Genomic DNA, 23,871 nt, shown 5'->3' with positions numbered 1-23,871 from the left:
CCTTTAAAACCATGACATCCTACAGTTGGTGGTTCCACAGTGGTAGGTTCACTGCATGTTATGCGGCTTACACTCCTTGGTGTCTTTTTGGTGCTAAATTCAGCATGAAGCCTTCTCAGCCTCCCAACTAACCTTTTGACAGCTCTTTCTGTTTCTGAATTAATTCCAAAGGCTTTAGTCATTTTCATAAGACTGCGCTGAGAATCCACGACATCCTGCTACGGGGAACAGCCATTTCTTCTATCCTCTCTGGTCACATTGTTCCTTAAGTTCCCAGCATTTGGTACTGTTTCTCTCATCAGCTACGTCTCAAACTTCTTCCAACAGCACTGTAAGCTCAATGATGATGATCTTATTGTCTTGCAGTCTATATAATTCGGCAACTGTACGAGTTTCACTCGAGATCAACCTGAATCTGCCAATCTGATCCATCTAACAGCCTGATATTCCTTACTATTATTACGAATAATGGGAATCTCTCGCCAGATGTTCTTTCCTAATGTCTCTGCCAGGACTCAAGCACCTTGTCATGCCCTAACCTATATCATCCCTGTTGCAGTGTAGCCTTGCATTCAGGCAGAATGTGGGCAAATGATCCTCTTTCTCCACACAGTTTGCAGTCTGGTGATTCAGTTAGACCCTAACTCAGCAAGTCAGTAGGTGACAAAAGTACATCGTAAACTGACCTCAGAATGAAATATATAATCGCCAAAGATGTATATGCAAAACATTAATCCTTATTTCCTTTTATCGCTATTGTACAAATCAGCATTTCATGTACTACAATTGGTACCACACAGGAAGTGAATTGAAGACTGATTAAATGTTTCAATGCATCTTTAAAAAAATCAATTCGACAGTTTTCTATCAAATATTATAGCAAGAAGATTCTTTTATTTACTCGGGGAAAATGCTTGCAAAATACAATATATATGCAATATTACAGAGTTAACATCTAATTGATTTACATGTATAAGAGAACAGATAAATATAAGTATTTAATTCTTACCAAAAAAAGAAATGTCATTCTCATCAAAAAGTTTTTCGTCTATATTTCAAAGATACACAACAGTGAACTGAACTGATCAAGCTCTGGATAAAGAACAAGAACAGCATCCCTCTGGAGGGATACAAATGAACCAAATCCCAAGTAAAATGCAAAGTAAAACACCAAAGAAATTGAGATACATCCAACATTAGGCAATGATATATCAAATGACCTTAAGCCAATTTTTGTGTCGCCTGCAGAGCAAAGCGGCACTAAGGGATCACTTTACCCGGCGTCTGTCTGTCTGTCCTTGTATCTCATGAACTGTAAGAGATATGGACTTGGTATTTTGCACATATATTACTTGGCACTATAGCTTTTGTGAATTACCATGGATACCGACCTCGAGCTCGCCACCCTTGAACTTGATCTTTGACCTACTTTACAAAGAAGTGAATAGTCCCAATATACAGCATACTTCTGACTTTAAAGAGGTAAGTCTATGCTATTTAGCATGTGCACTGATTGTCATAAAACATAATGAACAATTCACTTGACCTTTGACCTACTTTGCAAAAAATACCTCGGACAGTTTAATTTATTATAAGTCTTTTAAATTTTGAGATGCAGGGTTTATAATTAGCATTTATACATGTTTATGAGCTCATGATACTGTACTTTGAAACTGTATGATATTCAGTTACCACACAAACGGATTTTTAAATACTATGAAAATACATCGGGATCGGCATCCCACAATGGATCATGTAGACTGACAATATTGGTGTATTAATACCACTCTCTACCATCGGCTCATACATTCACCTCTGTCGTTTGCTCGCGTATATCACAGTTATAAGCACGGAAAATAGTGCGGTTGATTTGATTCATTATAAATAATACCTGCGCTAATATTTGTCTTTTAATGTAGATTTTTTTCTAAATAGATCTAGAACTAATTGTTTAATTTGAAATAATCCCTGGAATATCATGTTTTTTACTTTATGTCAAAAATTTTGACGCGAGCCCATTGCAGAGGTGTCTGAGAGAGGAACAAACGACAACTCTACATAGGAGATTGTATTAATACATGTAAAATGATAAATAATTATTTATTATCAATTCAATTTGATTATTCATTTTATGGTTGGGAATCATATTTTCTTTGATTGACAGATTCTATCGCAGTCTTATACTATGCGTGGATGCTTTTTTTCTGCATGAACTATCATGCTAGTAGTAAATAAATAGCTAACTACACTTTAGATTTATTTACATCTTCAATGAAGCTACAAAGCAGGCGACACATACGTTCCTTGGAACACTCTAGTTAAGTAAACCATGGTTAATGCACAGAAAGGGCATAGATATTTATCATACACGTAAATTATTACATGTATGCGAAGAAAAATTAATAAAACACGAATCTGCAACATTTGGACTTGTTACAATGCAATATCTAAGGCACTTCTTTCGTAAAACCAAACCTTATATAACTGGTTCAGATGTTGAGTAACGAAATAGAAACTTGATATTTTTACACAAAAAATTCTTTGACCGTTAAGTTTTCTTCAAATCTCCTGTTTCATTTTTTTCTGGTTTCAATTGTTTTGAAACTTTGAGAGTTCAAAAATTCCTTCAATCATGCATATAGATATTATGCAAGAGTATAATATACACAGGCAAGCTATTTCATTGACAAAGTATAGGAATATAAACTGAGTGGATCGCAGCTATTGTGTCACTTGTACATCCTTTCTGGGAATGAAAAAAACATTACTCAATGTTTTGTCGATCTGCCACCGTAAGTAAACTTAGATTTTATTTTTTTTATGCTTTACCTGATGGATTATTTTTTTTCAACGAATTTTAATTTTTATGTACATTTATGTTCATATATATATATATATATATATATATATATATATATATATATATATATATATATATATATATATATATATATATATATAAAGCACTAAATATGACCAACGACACGAACAATAATAATTGTCAAATTTTCGGGACGACCTGTCCCTTCCTCGGGACAAAGAAAAAAGGTTAAGAAGTCATAAAAACAAAGGAAATAGAGAAGCAAAAACAACTAGCACTACTACTAAACTACCAAACACTAAATATTTACAATGTTACATGTTTAATTTGGAGTTCTCAAGTATAACAACTTCATGTTTAATGGAGAACATTACCTGCAGGTTAATGGCACTGCTATGGGTACGAAAATGGCACCATCTTATGCCAATATTTTCATGGGCAGACTGGAACGCAACTTGCTACTTCAAGCACCATTTAGGCCCCTTAGCTGGTTGCGTTTCATTGACGATATAGAGATGAAGTGGGTGGAATGTCGCGAGAGCCTCGAGGCATTCATTTCGTTTGCCAACACCTTTCATCAGTCTATCAAATTTACAGTAGACGTATCTAATTCGAAAAACATATTGTTGGTTGTTGGTTTTTAGTGCTTATATATATATATATATATATATATATATATATATATATATATATATATATATATATATATATATATATATATATATATATATATATATATGTATGTATGTATGTATGTATATATATATATATATTAGGGATGTCAACGAGTACCCGGTTAACCGGGTACTCGATCGAACGTCCAAGTATCGAATACTAAAAATGGTACTCGGTTACTCGGATGTGTGTTTTCTCTTATTTCAAAGTACATATTTTTATTAAAAACTTATCTCAAAAATAACTTTAATATGCATACGGTAATTAGCGTGTCGTCATTTACACCTGTAAAACACCCACACCCCTTATCGCCCGTGGCATTGTGTATACAGTAATTACTGACCTATCACCTGGTACACAGCTGTTCTCACCTTTTGTGGTCCTTAATTTTTGGATGGCTTCAATGATTGTTTTCAGTGAACATCGTTTAAATATGGTCCATTATCTTCAAATCATTTAAAAATTATTAAATTAATATACGGCACCGAAATCGGACATGCTGGTACCCACTTCAACAGTGGAGAAATATTTAGAAATAATTAAAGATTCAAAAAATATTGAAAGTCAGTTTGCGTAAAAAGTTTAGTGTATACGGGGGAAACAACCAACATATGAAATAATATTAGATTAGCGATCCCAACAACATCCGTTCCTTCTCTTTCGCTAGTCTAATCACCACAAACCTGCGTAACAGATTGTCCTCCTTTTGCGTTGATGAAATAGATCCTAAAGAAGAACTGTAAACAATTTTTTTCTTTCTAATTTTTGATGTATTAATTGTGTCTTTTGTGTTTATTTGATAAATAAATGTAGTACCAAAAAATCATCCCCGTTGGACTCAATGTTTATTTACATTTATAAACATGATAAAAACAGCTTTGGAGTTTAACATAGCTTAACGGGGCTCAAGAAAATTAACACACTTGTATTTATATTTATATTTTAAACCGAGTACCCGGGTACTCGATCGGAAAAACGTCCGAGTAACCGATTATCAAAAATTGACCGATTTGACATCCCTAATATATATATATATATATATATATATATATATATATATATATATATATATATATATATATATATATATATATATATATATTTGTGGTATTTCTCTATTATATAAACATACAGAGAGCAAATATCTTCATACCTGTATAAAGTTTTTCAAAGGTCATATGCCATTACGTGACCTAATCACACTACGCAATAATATCTACATAAAAAGACTTGCTTTACTTAGCAATATTAGACCGCGGAACATTAACTGGCAAAATTGGAAATATGCAGCTTACGTCATTTCCATCTGTTACAGTCAAATATTTAATGATAGACAATGAAATGGGCGGGTACAATTCGAGACGGACGTCCGAGAAAACATTGGAATGAATTTCTAGTTTGAAATTCATTTTCAATCCACCTGAGCTACTCTAGAACTCACAGTGTTACTGATTGACCCAGAAGACAAAAAAATTCAATTTTGGAATTGTTTGAAATTTATATAAATCAGAATTTTCTGTCCAGTGCTTTTAAAGAAATATAAATGGACAAATATTTGATTTTCTGTTTGGTATGTGTATGTGTGTGCAGGGAGCGGGGGAAGGGGGGGGGGGCTGAACGATCTCGGAAATAAATAAGAAAGTTTCTTTTAGTTTGGACAACCCTCTCTGTTTTTGTTTGTCAAACATTTTTCAATGAAGACAAAACTTGAAAAAAGCTCTTGTCATCCTAAAAATAAATATTTTCTGTCATGTGAAAGAATGATCTGACTTCAACAATTTTTACCCCCCCCCCCCTCTAGAATCAAATGGCCGTACCCTGAAAAATAATCTCTGCCTTCTATTACTTTTACGTGTCCTTAAAATTATTGGATGAAAAACTCAAATAAAATAATAAATATTAATTTCAAACAGCATGTATTTGGGAATTGAAATTATTTGTCTTTTGGATCATACATTCACACCTCAAGTTTGAAAACAGCTCAGGTGGATTGAAAATGAATTTCAAACTAGAATTTCAATCCGATGTTTTCTCAGACGTCTGTGTCGAATTGTACCCGCCCATTTCATTGTCTATCATTAATTAAACATTTTGACTGTAACAGATGGAAATGACGTAAGCTTCATATTTCCAATTTTGCCAGTTAATGTTCCGCGGTCTTACCATGCTTTTCATGTATAAAATGTACAAAAAATTATCATTTTATTTACAATGTAAACAAGTATTTATTACAGGTCTTGATCGGTTTTACAGAGAGAATAGAAAACTACGTGTTATAAGTTTCATATCTGAGCTGCACAGTTTCAACGTTTACCCTTATTTTTCTTGTAGACTTTAAGTTAAATCCTCATCATAAACTCTAAATGCTATTCTATAATTTTTCTTCATTAAACTTTACTCACGATAAATTTGTAAATCTGTTGGAAAATATCAATGCAATGCAATCACGCCACAAACAGCTGATAAACACTTCAGAAGTTCAGTAGGCACACGTCCATCATCGAGAGCGTTGTCTTAACAATGTAAGCTGTCTCGTTGTCTACATCATAATAAATATGCCTTACTGAAATCGTAGATTGAATGTTTTTGATCAAATTTTATACTTGATTTCAAGTTAACTGCCTCGAACAACCTTCGATTTACACATTGCGTAATTTGTCAAAATCTACGACGAGCAGCTAGTGCAATATTTATATTCGATTATAATCGATTGTCAGTGTCAAATGTATATATATAAGTAATAAATAGATACGGGCCTAAACTTGTCTGTATCTGCTAGGTTGCCCCCCCCCCCCCACTAAAAATTGCATACTATATTCCTTTGTGTCTTGGTATCTTTTAAAAAACGCTCAACAAAGACTAAATTCTTTAAAATAGTATAACACCATGTTTTGCAAGTACTTTGACAATATCGAGAATGAAAAATGGGACGCTCAAAATATGACAAAGTTTGTGATCTTTTCATACAAAACACGAGTAGTTCTTGGTATCTTTTTTTTTTTAATTTACCAACAGAATGAGATTTGTTTGGAAAAACGCTGCATGACATGTGGTGATACCACAGCATAGAGCAGTTGTATGCGGAGTGTGTACTCGTATAAGCATTACCAATGTGAAAATTCCGCATACGGGTCATTTGAAAGCACTTGATATACGTATCACAGGCATCGGAAGCAAATTACATCTAGAATACAAGTGTGTTGGGGGTCCAAACTTCGTTTATCAATATTGAATTAAGAAAAAGTCTATTTGTTAGCACTTCAGCTGTTGCTCGTGAAGATTACTTATTTAGGATTTATATCAAGCAAAATGAAACGAAAATTAGTCTTCGATTTAGGAGAAAATTGGACATATAACATGTAACATTTCAACTCGACAGAGAATAGATATGTATTTGTTGAAAAAAGATTATTTACTCTAATTAATATTCCCTCCCCCATTCTTGTAAGAAAAAAGTCTTTGAATCACGCTAGGAGTACTGCACCTGCAACCCCCCCCCCCTTCAGCCTTCTCTCTCTCTCTCTCTTAGTTACAGCTTAAACAAGGTGTTTCAGACAAGATACATTATTACATAACTTATACATCTGTGCTTATTTAAAATATGAATTTTATATTAAATATATATAAACATAAAATTTCTTTCTCCTTTTTGTTTTTCTGCACTTTATACCGGATCGTATTCACGACGTCAAGCGTGACGTCGTGATAGTTTATAGCGTCATTCTTAAAAATGTTACATGTAAAAGCAATTATTCGCATTTAAATTACGAGAAAACTAACTCGAAGATATATTAATTTTTTACATAGATTTATCTGAAATCATCCCTGTGTGAAATGACCAAAAGGGAAACAATTTCGTCTGCACCATTTAAAAGTTACCGAGATTTTTTGAAAAGAAATCTTTCCTGAAAACGAGTCAAAAATGACGTTTTCCCTATGGAATTCATAGAATAACGTCGAAAATGTTACGACAACGATGATGTGTTTGGGATTTAAAGAGGCTGGGGGGTTGTGGCCATTTTTAGACTATATTGATCTCCTTTAGAAGAAGAGCTCCATATGAAGATATAGAAAATGATCAAATTTTAAAACTAAAATTTTTGAAATTTTTCTTTGCCAAATGATAGTTGACAGCTTAAGATATCATATCTAAAAAATTAAGTTAAATCTGGTGGTTAATTTGTGGTTAATTTGTTGACCCCCCAGCCTCCTTAATAACGCAAAATCGATGCAGACGAATTTTATAAAAATTTTCAGAGAATGTACAACAAAAGTAGGAGATTCATGTATGTAATTTTCATGCAATTTTAAAAGGTCACCAACCCCGCAACCTACATTAAAAACTTCTCTGGGAAATGAAGTGGGTCGGTAGGTGATCAAATCTTCTGTGCCTTCGGCCTTCACAGGATTTGATCACGTGACCGACCTACTTCATTTCCCAGAGAAGTTTTTAAATTTGTTATTTATCTTTTAAATGTTTTCATGTTTTTGATTTAGTTTTTTGTTTTGACTGCCTTGCTACTCTGTGACTCAGAGGCGTGGTGGTTAGTCGGGAAAAATGGCAACGACAGGAAATGTCCTGCAAGAAGTATAAAACAATATTTATTTTTTTTTTAATCTTTTTAAAATGATTAACAATATTACTCATTCTTTATCAGTATTTCACTTTTTTATTCTCTTCTTAATTTCATTCTTTTGTTCTCCTTTGGGTTTTTTTCTTTTACTTCCTTTATTTAATTGTTAACTGTTTTTCCCTCCGTGTTCTCATTAAGGCGGAGCAAGTCCGTATTACTTTGGTACCACAAATCTTTGGTGCATGAAGAAAGGTAGACGTGGCATTCCAACACGGGGAATCTGGGAATTGACTCATCGGTTTATCTACTATAAAGGATTATATTTCGAATTTTCGAGTGAGTATATTCTCTAGGAACATTTAATGTCGAATTATTCTGCATCCAAAATCCCGAGTTTAATTATTGATTAGATTAAAAATTATGTCAATAATAAATGCCCTTAAAGATGAACGATTTTTTAAAAACCAGTCAATTTTTTTAACGTTCCACTAACTTTTTTGTTGTCTTTTATTTTCTCTGTAATTTTTAAGCAGAGTCGGGGACTCTACAAAGCCTACTATTTCTTTTTAACACAAACAAAAATAAACAAGCAAAATTTATCACGATGTGAGAAAATCCAAATACATGTACAATGTAAATGTACTTCATTTCAAAGGCGACTCAAATGCCCACGTTTCACCAAATCGTCTTCTTGGATACAAATGTCGAGGCGGAAGGGAGAGTTCGCCTGCTGGTTACAGTGAGGTAGACGTCGAGTGTCTAAAGGGTTGCGCACGGAACTACAGATGTAGGTTCGGAAGTTACAATCTATTAAGCAACAACTGCCACAAGTTTGCAAATCGCCTCTCTGAGGTAATGTGCAAGAGAGGAAGTGCCTGTCCTAGCTGGTGTTTGGGTAGTTGTAATAATGCCGTGATCAGTGGATAAATCGCCCATTTATCTTAATAAAGCATTAATTAAATAAGTTGTTGTTCTTGCCTAAAGTAATTTTGATTTTTCGATGCTAGCATTTTATTTGATAAGCTTTTCGGGAAAAACGATATCGGCTTAACATATTATGAAAATGATACTTTTTTGGAACGGATAGTTGTTTAGCATAGGAAAGGTGGGTAGAGACATATATACATGTATATACACTATAAAAAAAAAAAGAAACAAACAAAAAAATTTTTTTTTTAAATTGTATCTTGGGTTGGCACCACACCACCTTGTAGATTATTTGCAGATGACAATTCTATACAAAGTTCTTCGTCAAATGTTGCTAACATAGAATATAATATTAATCACGATCTAGAAGTTTTAGATGAATGGTCTAAAAAATGGTTACTAAAATTTAATCCTTCAAAAACTAAAGCTATATTCTTTACACTTAAAAAAAAAATTGAGCTTCCAAAACTATATTTTCAACAATGTCAAATACAGTGTGTATCCACGCATAAACATCTTGGTCTACTTTTTTCACAAGACTTAAGTTGGTCTGAATATATATTAATAGCATAGTAAATACTGCATATAAAAAACTTGGTCTTTTGAAAAAACTCAAATTCACTCTTGGACGTAACACACTTTCTAAAATGTACATAGCTTTTGTTAGGCCTCACCTTGAATATGCATCCGTTGTCTGGGATGGATGTACACAATATGATATTGAAAAATTAGAAAAAGTTCAGCCTACTGCCGCTCGAATCATTACATGTCTCCCCATTTTTGTTTCTAGTGAATCGCTTTATTCAGAAACGGGATGGGAACCTCTTGTAGAGAGAAGGAAGAAAGCTAAATTAACTACAATGTTTAAAATACATAATAACACTGTCCCTGATTACTTAAAAGAGATTTTTCCAAATACTCGAGGGAACATTTCATCATACAATACTCGTAATACAGAAAACTACACAATTCCGAAATGTAGACTTGAATTCTTTAAAAAATCCTTTGTCCCAGACGTAATTAACAACTGGAATTCTCTCAATCTGGGAGTGAGGGAATTAAAGTCCATCAATCAATTTAAGAAAAGTATTTGTACACCATCCTCTAAACCTCCCTCTTATTTTTCTTATGGAAAACGTTTTTGGAATATAATTCACACTAAATTAAGACACAACTGTATCTTAAATAGCGACTTGTATCGGAGAAATATAATTTCTTCCCCCAAATGTACTTGCGGCCAAACTGAAGACATTTATCATTTTTTCTTTGTATGCAAGACATATGAACGTCCAAGAAATGACTTAATAAACACTATTCTTCAACTTAACCAGCAAAATATAATAGATACTCATTTTTTATTGCGCGGAAACGAATCTTTGTCTACCGATGTAAATATTAAAATTTTCTGTAGTGTCCAGAAATTGATTCGAGAATCAGATAGATTCTAATTCAAAACAGTGTCTTTGATTTCAATATGTATATGCAGAATGAAAATTTTAAATGTTTTATCAAATATGAAAGCTTCTTGTTCAATAAACATTGTAATCAGTGTATATGTAACATTAGAGCTCTGGTAGATTACTCAGAGTATGTGTCTTTATAATTTTTATATATATTACATGTACAACATAAATTTTCGTAAATTATCTCAATTTACTTATTATGACAATCATATATTGTATTCATTGTTTGTATAATAAGGAGAGGATTTATTAAGTTGAAAGAACTTGTATCCAATCCTTTTGTATGTATTATTACAATAAAATATGTTCAAATCAAATCAACACCACCTACTTCTATGTCTTTGTTATTCTTGTTACACAACACAACAGATCATTAGATGAATCAGGTGACTGACATTGTAAACTTTCTTCCAAAATAATCTATCCTCGCCCATGCACACCCCCTACTTTAACCAAAACGCTTTATTTAGTTCCAAATATCTATAACTACTTCATACAACCGGACAAGCTTTTTTTTCATTTTCCTGACAGACTAGCAAACTTTTTACTATTACATGGATTACAAAGTCGTTTATTCATTTGACTACGATTCCATCTGCCTGTTCCTACTAGGGGATGGTGAGTTATTTTTCTAAATTTTACAAGAGTTCTCCTGTATGATTAACAGAGATAAATATTTTTCACATTCAAAATTGGTTTTAAAAATTCTATAATTTACACATTTCGAAGATTTATGAACTTCACTATTCCATTTTTGAATATATTGAACTTAACCTTTGTTTGAATGTTGCAGTTATCCATTTTACATTATAAAAAAGTTTGCTCATACCATACATTTGATAAACCACAGTTGTCAAAAAATATTTTGTACAAAGAAGATCCAAGGGTTTGCCAAATCACCTCTTTCATACAAATATACAATTCTAAACAACTTCTTTTCCATACACAAGTTTTGTCCAGTATGTTACAATTCTGAGGTGTATATATATATATATATATATATATATACATGTATATATATATATATATATATATATATATATATATATATATATATATATATATATATATATATATATATATATATATATATATATATATATATATATATATATATATATATATATATATACTCGTTCAACAAGCATTCTGAGAGTATTGCATTAGCAATACTAGTCCCCTACCGGCAAGTGTAATCTGGTTCTCCTTAAGAATTCAAAATGTCATATCTCCGTCAAAAATCAATGATGCGGAACGAAATGCGTCATATCTCCGTCAAAAATCAATGATGCGGAACGAAATGCAAACTTGATCTATAACTAATCAAGGTAAAGTCACATACCAAAAATCAGCTCAATATCTGAAAGCGTTCAGAAGAAAATTGCGGAAAACCCTGAAAAATTGAAAAGGCCATAATTCCGTCAAAAATCAATTAAACGGAACGAAATGCAAACTTGATCTGTAACTCATCAAGATACACTCACATGCCAAAAATAAGCTCAATATCTGCAAGCGTTTAGGAAAAAAGTGTGGAAAACCAAGTGGGACAGACTGACAGACAGACAGAGGGACAGACAGACAGACAGCTAGACGGACGGACGGACAGACTCAGAGGAAACATATAGTCCCCTCCGGTTTCACCGGTAGGGGACTAACAATATCAAGATTTTCGAAGTCCCAAAATTCACAATCATATAACAATATACAGGTAAAACTATTTTATCAAGCAAATCCAGCTGACATTCGAAGGGTAGGTTAAATTGTCTGATTTTATGTATCACACAATACATGTGTACATCGCCATTTTTGATTGTTCACATACATGTTTTCTTGCTATATATAATGAACCTGAACGTGAAAATACAATAACAAATAAATTTCTAAAGCGTTATATGGAGAGGTCGTAAAGATTTTAGAACTTGTGCCCAATTCCTTTGTGATTAGAAATTGCAATAAAATACATTTTGTATGTTCAAACCACAAATAATAATAATAATAATAATGTTACCATTATAAGTGAAAGCATTTTTGGCGGTCTACCTCTGAAAAAATGGGTATCTTTGCCTTTTTTAATATTTACACATATTTTCCAATTTTCACAATATTTGGAAAAAAAAGGGCGTACAAGGCGAGGACAATCCCCCGCTCTGAGATAATATTTTTCTAAATTTTCAAAGTTCACGGAAAAGTTATATTTTTCTAAAATTATGTTTTCAGTACTGGCATCTTCTACACATTTGATTCATTTATTTTATTGAATGACTTATATGGTTGATAAGTTGTTTTTAAAGTTGCCAGTTAAGCATATTTCGTGGAAAATGGGTTTATTTGAGCCATAAAAAAATTATGTTTGAATATGAGTGGGTCAAGTCTCCATTAACGTTTAAATGACTGAAAAGTATACGTAAAATCTATTTTATGTTTTTAAAAAAAGGAGTCTGAACCCATTCTATAAGAAAATGGAATCACACTGAAACACAAGACTTCGTGTCGTACTGGTTAGCGCGTTTAACGCCTAACCGTTGGCTTTGCAGAGAGTTCCAGTCCTGTGTGAAGCTTTTTTTATCAGACCTTAAAAACGTGTGAAAAATAAATAATTTATCAATAAGCTATTCAATAACATAAAGGGGGCAAATGTGTAAAAGATGATACTGACAATACAATTTTTCATGAACCTTTTTTTTACCATACCTTAAAAACATATCTGAAAAATAAATTATTTATCAATAAGCTATTCAATAACAAACAGGAAGCAAATGTGTAAAAGATGATACTGACAATACAATTTTTCATGAACCTATTTTTACCATACCTTAAAAACATATGTGAAAAATAAATTATTTATCAATAAGCTATTCAATAACATAAAGGAAGCAAATGTGTAAAAGATGATACTGACAATACAATTTTTCATGAACCTTTTTTTACCATACCTTAACAAGATGTGTTTGTGAAACACTGATGCCCCCGTATGGCAGCTTATGGCAAAGGTTAAAGTTTCTTCAAATGCAAGTCAAAATCCAGGCCAAAAGATAAGAAATGTTGATACCCAAAGAAAGGTCTTGTCTCGAGGAATACACCTATGAAATTTGAAAGACCTAGATACAACTGTTCAGAAGTTATGGCGAAGGTTAAAGTTTTTTGAATAAAAGTCAAACGTCAAGGTCAAGGTCAAAGTGGTTGGTATCCAAAGGAAGGTCTTGTCACAAGGATTACATATGTGAAGTATGAAAGCCCTAGCACCAACCATTCAAAAGTTATGGCCAAGGTTAAAGTTTTTCAAAAGTAGGTCAAACTCCTAGGTCAAGGTCAAAGGGTCAAATAGGTTGGTATCCAAAGGAAGGTCTTGTCACAAGGATTACATAGGTGAAGTATGAAAGCCCTAGCATCAACCATTCAAAAGTTATGGCCAAGGTTAAAGTTTTTCAAAAGTGGGTCAAACTCCTAGGTCAAGGTCAAAAGGTCAAAGTGTTGGTTGGTATCCAAAGGAAGGTCTTGTCGCAAGGATTACATATGTGAAGTATGAAAGCCCTAGCTCCAACCATTCAAAAGTTATGGCCAAGGTTAAAGTTTTTCAAAAGTAGGTCAAACTCCTAGGTCAAGGTCAAAGGGTCAAATAGGTTGGTATCTAAAGGAAGGCCTTGTCACAAGGATTACATATGTGAAGTATGAAAGCCATAGCTCCAACCATTCAAAAGTTATGGCCAAGGTTAAAGTTTTTCAGAAGTAGGTCAAACTCCTAGGTCAAGGTCAAAAGGTCAAAGTGGTGGTTGGTATCCAAAGGAAGGTCTTGTCGCAAGGATTACATATGTGAAGTATGAAAGCCCTAGCTCCAACCATTCAAAAGTTATGGCCAAGGTTAAAGTTTTTCAAAAGTAGGTCAAACTCCTAGGTCAAGGTCAAAGGGTCAAAGTGGTTGATATCCAGAGGAAGGTCTTGTCAAAAGGAATACTCACGTGAAGTTTGAAACCCTAAGCACCAACTGTTCAGAAGTTATGGCTAAGGTTAAAGTCTCATAAAATTTTGCAAAAGTAGGTCAAACTCCAAGGTCAAGGTCAAAAGGTCAAATATGATGGTACCCAAAGAAAGGTCTTGTCACAAGGAATACACATGTGAAATATGAAAGTCATAGCTCCAACCAATCAAAAGTTATGGGCAAGGTTAAAGTTGACAACAGACAGACAGACAAACAGACAAACGGACAAACAGACAAACAGACAAACGGACAAACAGACAAACAGACAAACGGACAAACAGACAGACAGGACAAAAACAATATACCCCCGGGATCTTTCGATCCGGGGGCATAAAAACATATCTGAAAAATGAATTATTTATCAATAAGCTATTCAATAACAAACAGGAAGCAAATGTGTAAAAGATGATACTGACAATACAATTTTTCATGAACCTTAATAATTGAAAAAATGTCTTTTTTTTCAGAGCGGGGGATTGTTCTCGCCTTGCACGCCTCCATTCTTTATTTAGTTCTTTTTGAAGCCCATCTGCAGTTTCTGCAAGAATAGCTGTATCATCAGAGCAAAAAAAGATAAACAATTTCATTTACTAAGCATCTCACCCTCTAAGACATTTAGTAATACTATACAGTACTACAATATTTTTTTTTCAATCAAAAGGTCTTCCAGGTCATTAATATACATGTACAATGAAAATAAGAATGGTGATAAATGTTCTCCTTGTCGTAAACCAACATTGCAATTAAAAAGTCAGACGACATACCATTCAACCGTATTTTCGATTTAATACCGTTGTACATATTTCTAATAAAAGTAAAGCATTTACCATTAAATCCATTTCTAAAAAAAATAATACCAGAGACCATCTCGCCAAACTGTATCAAAAGCTTGCTTAAAGCTTATGAATACACAAAACAATTTTCTCCTACTGTTAATGAGTGCATGAGACAAAAATTGTAGTAATAGTATATAATCCACAGTAGACAACCCTTTTCTGAACCTAATCTGGCTTTCATCAATAAGTGTTACATCTTCTGCACCATTCTCTATATAATTACATAAAACGCTCGTAAAAAGTTTACTCAGACAGCTTAAAGAGTAATTGGGCGATAATTCTCATAGATCTATCTACTAGCCTATACTTGCAACATTTGTCACTTTCATCATGCAAACTAAACAGAACATTAGCTTGAGCACTATTATTTAACCCATCTCATTCCCTCTCACAATAGCTTCTCCTGAACTTTGAAGAACAATTACTACATACAAAGATAAAGTATTTTGTCTCATTTTTATTCATCTGATATTTTCAAGTCTACGTGACCTTAAAAACAATGAAAGTACTTTTGTATTATGTATTATAAAAATTCTTGTAGGCGTATAGTTCTCTTACTTAATTGACCTTTCAATGACATTTTTACAGTGATTAATTATCATAGGTAAATAGCAAATGGGAAATACAAATTAATAAAGCCCTGCCCAGCACCCGACCAAGTGGTCAAGAATTTTACAAATGTGGTAAAAATTCCCTTACTTATTATAACATTGTACTCCGTTTGCCCAGGAGCAGAGCAGATTTTCAAAGAAATAATTCAAATTTCACTAAAGATTCAACAAAGCCCCACTCTAAGACCAAAACCCCTGACCCAAGGGCCATAAAATTCATAATTTTGGAAAAAGGACACCTCCTCATTATTACTAAGTACTTAGATTATCTCCTTAATACCTAGGATTCTATATAACCAATAGAGCCCCGTCCTAGCACCAGAACCCGTGAATTGGGGTTGAAAAACTCATAATTAAAGAGGCATCCTTGTTCCTCATAACCATGTAATTAGTTTGTAGGCTATATACCATAAGGCAGGGAAGAAGATATTAAAGAAATTTATGATTTTCAACGTCTGATCTATAGAGCCCCGCCCAAACACCAAAACCCTTACCTAGAGGCCATGAAATTCAAAATTTTAGAAGCTAGAAGCACCCTTGCTCATAATAGCCATGCACTTACTTTACCTGCTGAATACCAAAAAGCAGAGATGATTTTAAAAAAAAAATTATGCATTTTCATTATATAATTAATAGAGCCCCGCACTAACACCAGAACCCGTCCTGGGGTCATGAAATTTACAATTTTGGAAGAGGCACCCTTGCTCATCATAACTATTATTTAGTTTGTTTACTTAATGCCCAGGAGCAGTGAAGATTTTCAATGAAATAATGCATTTTCCCTCTGTAAATAGAACCCTTCCCTAACACCAGAACCAATTCCTGGGGCTGAGAAATTCACAATTTTGGAAGAGGCACTCCATCCATGCAATATTTTTGTTTTTTAATAACCAGGAACAGAGAAGAAGATTTTCAAAGAAATAATGCATTTTCACTATATAATCCATAGAGCTACCTCCCCCCTCCCAAAGAACCCCTGACCCAGGGGCCATGAAATTCACAATTTTGGAATAAACATGCACTTATTTTTTTTCTTATTACCAGGAGCAGAGAAAATGTTTCAAAGGATTAATGCAATGTTACAATATAATCATTATAGCCCTGCCCTAACACCAGAACCCCCTTACCTGGGGCGAAGAAATTTATAACTTTGGAAGAAACCCCTTGCTTATCATAGCTATGTACTTAGTTTGTTTGCTAAATTTCCAAGAGCAGAAAAGAAGATTTTTAAAGAAACAAGCATTCTGAGAGTACTGCATTAGCAATACTAGTCCCCTACCGGCAAGTGTAATCTGGTTTCCGTTAAAAATTGAAAATGCCGTAATTCCGTCAAAAATCAATGAAGCGGAACGAAATGCAAACTTGGTCTATAACACATCAAGGTAAAGTCACATACCAAAAATCATCTCAATATCTGCAAGCGTTTAGGAAAAAAGTGCGGAAAACCCTGAAAAATTGAGAAGGTCGTATTTCCGTCAAAAATCAATGAAGCGGAACGAAATGCAAACTTGATCTGTAACTCATCAAGATAAACTCACATACCAAAAATCAGCTCAATATCTGCAAGTGTTTAGAAGAAAAGTGCGGAAAACCAAGTGGGACAGACTGACAGAGGGACAGACAGACAGACGGACAGACAGACTGACAGACGGACGGACAGACTCAGAGGAAACCTATAGTCCCCTCCGGTTTCACCGGTAGGGGACTAATAATGCAGTTTCACAACACAATCAATAGAGCCCCCCTCCCCCCTCCCACCACCAGAACCCCTGACCCTGGGGCCACAAATTTTAAAATTTTAGAAGAGGCACTTCTGTTAATCATAACCATGCACTTAGTTCATTTGCTAAATGTACAGGGGGAGAGAAGATTTCTGAAGAATATAAGCATTTTCACTACATGATCATTATGGATCATTATGATCATTACTACACCCTAACTCAAGAAACCCTGACCTTAGAGCCATGAACTTCAGAATTTTGGTATATAGAGGGGTTCAATTCTTATTACAACCATGGCAACAATTTAACTGCTTGATGTCCAGGAGCAAAGAAGAAGATTTTTAAAGATTGCATTAATTTTGATGGTTTTAGCCACATCCATCAGGCCCCAAGTGGGGGGGGGGGGGGGGCAGAGACCATGAAATTCATAATTTTTGTTCCCCTTCACTCATAGATGGTTGTTCAAATGTTAACGCACGACAGACGACGCACAACGCACGGTACGTGATAGACAAAAACAGAATAGCAACAGGTCACTTGAGTGATACATGTGATGTTCAAGCAGCTTGTTTTTATGAAAGCTCCAAAGATACGATGTTAGAAGTCGCATATTTGGTCCGAAAATGAAATTTACATCATAATTTTGTCATCTGCATCGTCATCATATAAGAAAGAGCAAAAGTTTTACAGGAAAAATTTTTGAAGGTATTGACTGGGTTCTCGGCGGAATGCGTAACGCCGTCAAACGACTGTCATACATTGTATAGAAGAAACTAAAAGTTACGGTCAAGAATGACAGCTGATCGATCTACATTGTTGTTTGGATAAGGTAATTTCAATAGTCTTTTAGACGCACGTGGCCAGTGACAAAATCCACTTGATCCTGCAAGTGTATTTCAGGATCAAATTCGATTACGTAAGACTTGTCGTTATCTGCGGAAGAGATACTTAAGAATAAGCTGCTTGAACTTTTATCCTGGCCTTTCATTCGCTACGTAGGTTATCTGCAAGCATTTATTAAAACGTGTTTCCATGTGACCTTTATGCAAGTTTGATTTTGCTCTAAGCGATTAAAATTTTTGCAACAATTAAAATAGAGTAAAGCACCTTGGTGAACCTTGACAATTTATCATCTTATTGAATAATTCTTTCCGATTGGTTGAGAGCCAACAATGTAGAAACATAGGTAATCAAAGATTACAGAGCTCACCTCAAGGAATGTTATCTTTAAGTAATGCAAAGTCCTACACTAACTAATAATCTAGTAGTGTGCATCCCTAAATGCATCATTTAAGTTACACTGGAATAAGTCTGCTCCAAAAACTTAATCTGGTCACTCATCTGGAAAATTTAGGTCAAATCCAGCATCTGAAGCAACTCTGGTAGTGTGCATCCTTTGATGCATCATCAATGCAAGTTTGGTTCAGATAGGCTTTATAGTATCTTGGTAATGGACCTGCTCCAAAAACTTTAACATGGTCACTCATCTGGAAAAGGTAGATCAAATCCCGCATCCAAAGTAACTCTGGTAGTGTGCACTAATAAATGTATCTTCATTGCAAAGTTGATTAGCATAGGGAAAGATATTGCAGATTCCTAAATATACGCGAGGAAAGTTCCTGTCGGGAAATTAAATTACCCGGTACTTGTGTATATATATATATATATATATATATATATATATATATATATATATATATATATATATATATATATATATATATATATATATATATATATATATATATATATAATGTATGTAAATTCTCTAGATCAATCGTCCACTCGCTAGTTCTCGCGATTTGACGTCATACGGCCATTTCACGATATTAAGTACTCGCGTAAAATAAGGAATCTACAGTACGAGTAGTCACTTTAGAATGAACCTGCTCCAAAATCTTTAACCTGGTCACTCATCCAGAAAACGAAGGTCAGATCCAGCATTCAAAGCAAGCCAAGTAGCGTGCATCCTTAAATGTATCATTCATGTAAGTTTGGACAACATAGGGCTTATAGTTACTTTAGAATGAACCTGCTCCAAAAACTTCAACCCTGGTCACTCATCCGTAAAATGTAGGTCAGATCCAACATCGGTGATCTGAGCTAAAAATACTACGTTATGTTCACCTGCACGTGACCTTCCAAGTGAGCATAAGGATTGTTTCCCTACATTGAACTAACCAGAAGTCTCTGAAGAGACTGTAGCTCTTCTGGTTTTTACTCAAGGATGAATGCTACACCAAATTGTAATTTAATGGATTTCTAAGACATCTCATTTGAAATATGGTTTCAGCATGGAAAGATTAACATTAGCTCTTAATTATTTTATATGAAGTCTTTTTGTATTATTACAAAGAAAACGTAGAATTCTTTTTATTTGCAAATTAGATGCTTTAGAGTTTAAAATTTGCTGTTAATAAGTGCACAATATAAATATCTCAAAACATGCCAAGAAGAGTCAGATAGGCAATTTAATTTTTTTAAATAAAAAATTATTTTAAACCTGTGGGAAAAAAAATTTAAGAAACAAGTCACAAAAGGCAAATACGATACTAAATCATATTTTAAAACGAAAATGAAATGAAATTGTGAAATTTCAGAAAAAATGCGATTTTTCATATCTGAACCAATCCCGATCAAAAATAAACCGATTCCGATCAAAATCAATACAAAATTCATTATTATTGATTTACTGTCTATCTCATACAGTTTCTACTGAGAAATCCATATGATCGATAACTTCAATTATTTTGTAAACCATATTACACCAAAGGAACCAAGTATTCTTGTGAAGTTGTTATATTATTCCAGTTTATATAATTCTGGTTGGGATCAGTTTAATTTTGATTGGGATTGGTCCAAATTTGAAAATTAGCATTTTTGTTTAAATTCCGCAATTTCAATTCAATTTCTTTATGAAATATAATTGCATCATATTTCTTTTCTAAAGGTAACTTGTTTCTTGGAGATTTTATCCATAGGTTAAAAAATATTAATGAATTATAATTTTTATATTCATAAATTATTTTTTATTTAAAAATTTCAATAGTCTCTCTGACTCTTCATTAGATATTTATATTGTGCATTTATTAATCTCAAATTTAAACTCTACAGCATCTTATTTGCAAATAAAACAATTTTTACATTATCTTTGAAGAAAAATACAAAAAAAAAATCATATAAAATAAGTAAGAGCTAATATTATAATATTTCCATGCTGACACCGTGTTTCAAAAGATATGTCTTAAACATCCACAAAAATTTCTATTTTTAGTAACCATGGGAACACTTCAACAAAATCAATAACCGATATACAAAATTATGTTACTTAATGTAGTCTATAGTCTACTTGTGTACCAAGTTATTGAATTTGGACTAAAACTGTAGAAGGAGTAGCATTTTGAAAGAATTTCACAGAAAGTTCTATTTTTAGTTACCATGGCAACACCGCTCATCGAAATCAAAAATCGATATACAGAGTTATGTATCTGTGTAGTCTACTTATGTACCAAATTATACTAATCGGACTAAAATGTAGAAGTAGTAGCGTTTTGAAAGAATTTCAGAGAAATGTCTATTCTTAGTAACCCTGGAAACACTGTTCATCGAAATCAAAAACCGTTTAAAAGAATTATGTATCTTAGTATAGTCGACTTGTGTACCAAGTTACATGTATGTTGTAATCGTATTAAAACTGTAGGAGTAGCGTTTTGAAAGAATTTCATAGAAATTTCTATTTTTAGTAACAATGGCAACACCATCTCTGACCAGTAGAGCTAAAAAAAAAAGATTGTGAACTTCATACTGATAGTTAGGAGTCAAATTTTGGAGTCTGTTTTTTTTTTTTTTAAGTTTGATTTTTGGTATAAAGCACCAGCTAGTGCAATGTTTAACATAACTCCTGTTGCTAAATTTAGGTAATCTTGTTGAACTGCTTTAAAATCTGATAAAAATAGACAAATAATGTTTCTTGCTCTTTTCATTCATGCCCGCTTGATACTCCATAATCCAATTCAAGTCATTTTTCTGCTCCTTTGGCCTGAGATTTTCCGATTGTTTAAGGAAATGTATTCTTTATTGCAATACCCCAAAAAATAAGAGCTACTGAATTTGTGAGCTTTACATTGATAAATCTTTGTATGAATATTATCAAATTTAATTTGTCGTATCAAATTATAGAATTAAGGTACAAAATTCATTAGTTGACAACTCTGGAGTTTTAATTTATCTCATGTTGCTATTGGAAGTGATGCGTGTGTTCCTTGGAACAGTGTAGATGAACATTTTAGTTAATATTTCTGTAATTAAAAAAATACATTTGTATTACGAAGTAAACTAGTGGTATGTTGTTTATTAAATCTATATTTGAATTATTTGTTGATATCAATTTTGACGACGACATCTTTAATAAAAATTATTGATCAAATTTTTTTGCAACATCTTTTAGATTTTTTTTCACAACCAAATCAATATTATGAAAGACATTGTATCAGTCATATTTGAAAGCTTATGTTCTACAAGATAGTTAATATAATTTATTTAACAAATATTCATTTAAAATATGTTGATTGTTTTAACAAGTCAATTGAAGATCCCATTATCTTTTACTTAAATCTCAGGAGTGTTCATATTATTTTTCATGTTTAATATTCATGTTATTTTTTTTATTTAGACATGTTAATCTTCTGGACCAACTCTTCAAGTTAATCTTTTCCCTCAAAAATGGATTACCCGTAATTATTGTACTTTTAATGAATAGCATGCTGATGTGAATAAATAGGTCTGTTATAATCGAAAAACACTGCATGCATCCTCTTGTATAAATAACTCTTGACAGATTATGTGGGACATACAGTGGCTGCATCAAATTCCCGCAAATTCTTTCAGATAAGGTCATGGGTATTAATTTCACTCTCATTGTCAAAAAGTGTGTTATCTAAAGCAGTGACAGTTTATTTTATGTTTCAATCAAATTTAACTGTTACATGAATAATGATCACCATTGCTTTCAACACATAACTGGAAGGTGATAAAATCCCTTGAACTAAATTTAGCTTTCTGTCATATCTTTGTTATGTCTGCTAAAACTTTTTTAGGTTTTTGACCACACAGCTGAACAATGTAGGTTAATATACTGAAACGCAAAAGAAACGCAACTTTCTATTTTAGAGGAGAAAATCATATAAAGGATATAATTTTGTATCTAAAAAGTACGGATATCTTCAACATTGTAAGTATCGATAATTTAACGGTTGAATGATTTTCATGCCATAACCGGAAGTTAAGTTTGAGCCCGCTGAACAGAAATCAAAAATTGCAAAACATTTGACAAAATATGGGGTTTTAAGGGTTCGCATCTGTTTTTCATAAGTGATGCAGCAATATTTCGCAAAATAAATTCTCCTTTCGTTTCCGTAAGAGATGCCAAGGCTTCCTGAAAGTGACTTAAGTACGCATTTCCAGTGCTCTAGCTGGAAAATTTGAAAATAAAGGTGATGGAGAATTGCAGATGCAAAAATGCACGACAATACGCCTCAACAGGCTCATACTTATCATTAGCATGAATGATAGTCCGTGGACCGGAAGTCCAAGTGTTACTACACTGCGCTATGTTAGAGAAAATTCGACTTCATCATCTGAAAAACGGACACTTAAAAATGGCAAAGAATATTTTTTTCGCTCAGATCCCGAGATTGATGAACTTATTGCATCGTGGAAATCAAGCTGCAATTGTTGTGCATGACAGTCTTCCACTTTATAATTGAATGGCTGAGAAGGGGGGTGTTTTAAGAGTCATGTGTTACTTTCTAAAGTTAAAAGGTAATCATTTAACATTGTTATCAAATCTTTGATGCTTTTAAATCGAGTTTAACTTAACTGTAATCAGTTTTGAAAATCATAAGTTAAAAGGTTCAAATATTTGTAGATTACTGCTTGTTGCGTTTCTTTTGCGTTTCAGTATATATTGTTACAAGGTTATTTGATTTTTGACATTTGTTCACATCCATGTAATCCACATTAGAAAATGATAGATTATTTTTCTCTCTATATAATTTACTTAAGATTTGCAGCCATCATTTTAGTATCTTAAAATGTGACTTTAAAAAAAGATTATCAATAATTCACATGAATTTACTTGAATAATTAAATAATATTATGATACTATAATATAAATACAATACATTGGTGACTCACAATTTTATCAATTTAGAAGTTAATGGGAAGGAATGCACTGTGATGCTGGTTAAGGGATGATAACATTTATAT

General features: G+C 33.0%; 1 protein-coding gene across 1 annotated transcript; it reads left to right on the top strand.

Annotated features, from left to right (window-relative positions):
• Positions 1 to 581: 581 nt before the first annotated feature.
• On the top strand, positions 582 to 8,999 carry LOC133181109 (uncharacterized). The gene is made up of 4 exons (XM_061315651.1): positions 582 to 632; positions 7,994 to 8,084; positions 8,269 to 8,406; positions 8,726 to 8,999. The coding sequence occupies exons 1-4, from the start codon at positions 582 to 584 to the stop codon at positions 8,995 to 8,997; spliced, it is 552 nt and encodes a 183-aa protein (XP_061171635.1). The 3' UTR covers positions 8,998 to 8,999.
• Positions 9,000 to 23,871: the final 14,872 nt, after the last annotated feature.

Source organism: Saccostrea echinata, unplaced genomic scaffold, assembly GCF_033153115.1.
Source record: "Saccostrea echinata isolate AGI-Se365-2 ecotype Australia unplaced genomic scaffold, CSIRO_AGI_Sech_v1 ptg000008l, whole genome shotgun sequence".
Taxonomy (NCBI): Eukaryota; Metazoa; Mollusca; class Bivalvia; order Ostreida; family Ostreidae; genus Saccostrea; species Saccostrea echinata.
The sequence above is the reverse complement of the archived record's forward strand: the minus strand, read 5'-3'. Positions and strand labels throughout refer to the sequence as shown.

Bases quoted from the DNA above. Each gene is read 5' to 3' on its own strand.
- LOC133181109 (XM_061315651.1), top strand. From the start codon at position 582: ATGTGGGCAAATGATCCTCTTTCTCCACACAGTTTGCAGTCTGGTGAT. The intron at 8,085-8,268 runs GTATAAAACAAT...GTTCTCATTAAG, and splicing joins CAGGAAATGTCCTGCAAGAA to GCGGAGCAAGTCCGTATTAC. The intron at 8,407-8,725 runs GTGAGTATATTC...TTCATTTCAAAG, and splicing joins ATTATATTTCGAATTTTCGA to GCGACTCAAATGCCCACGTT.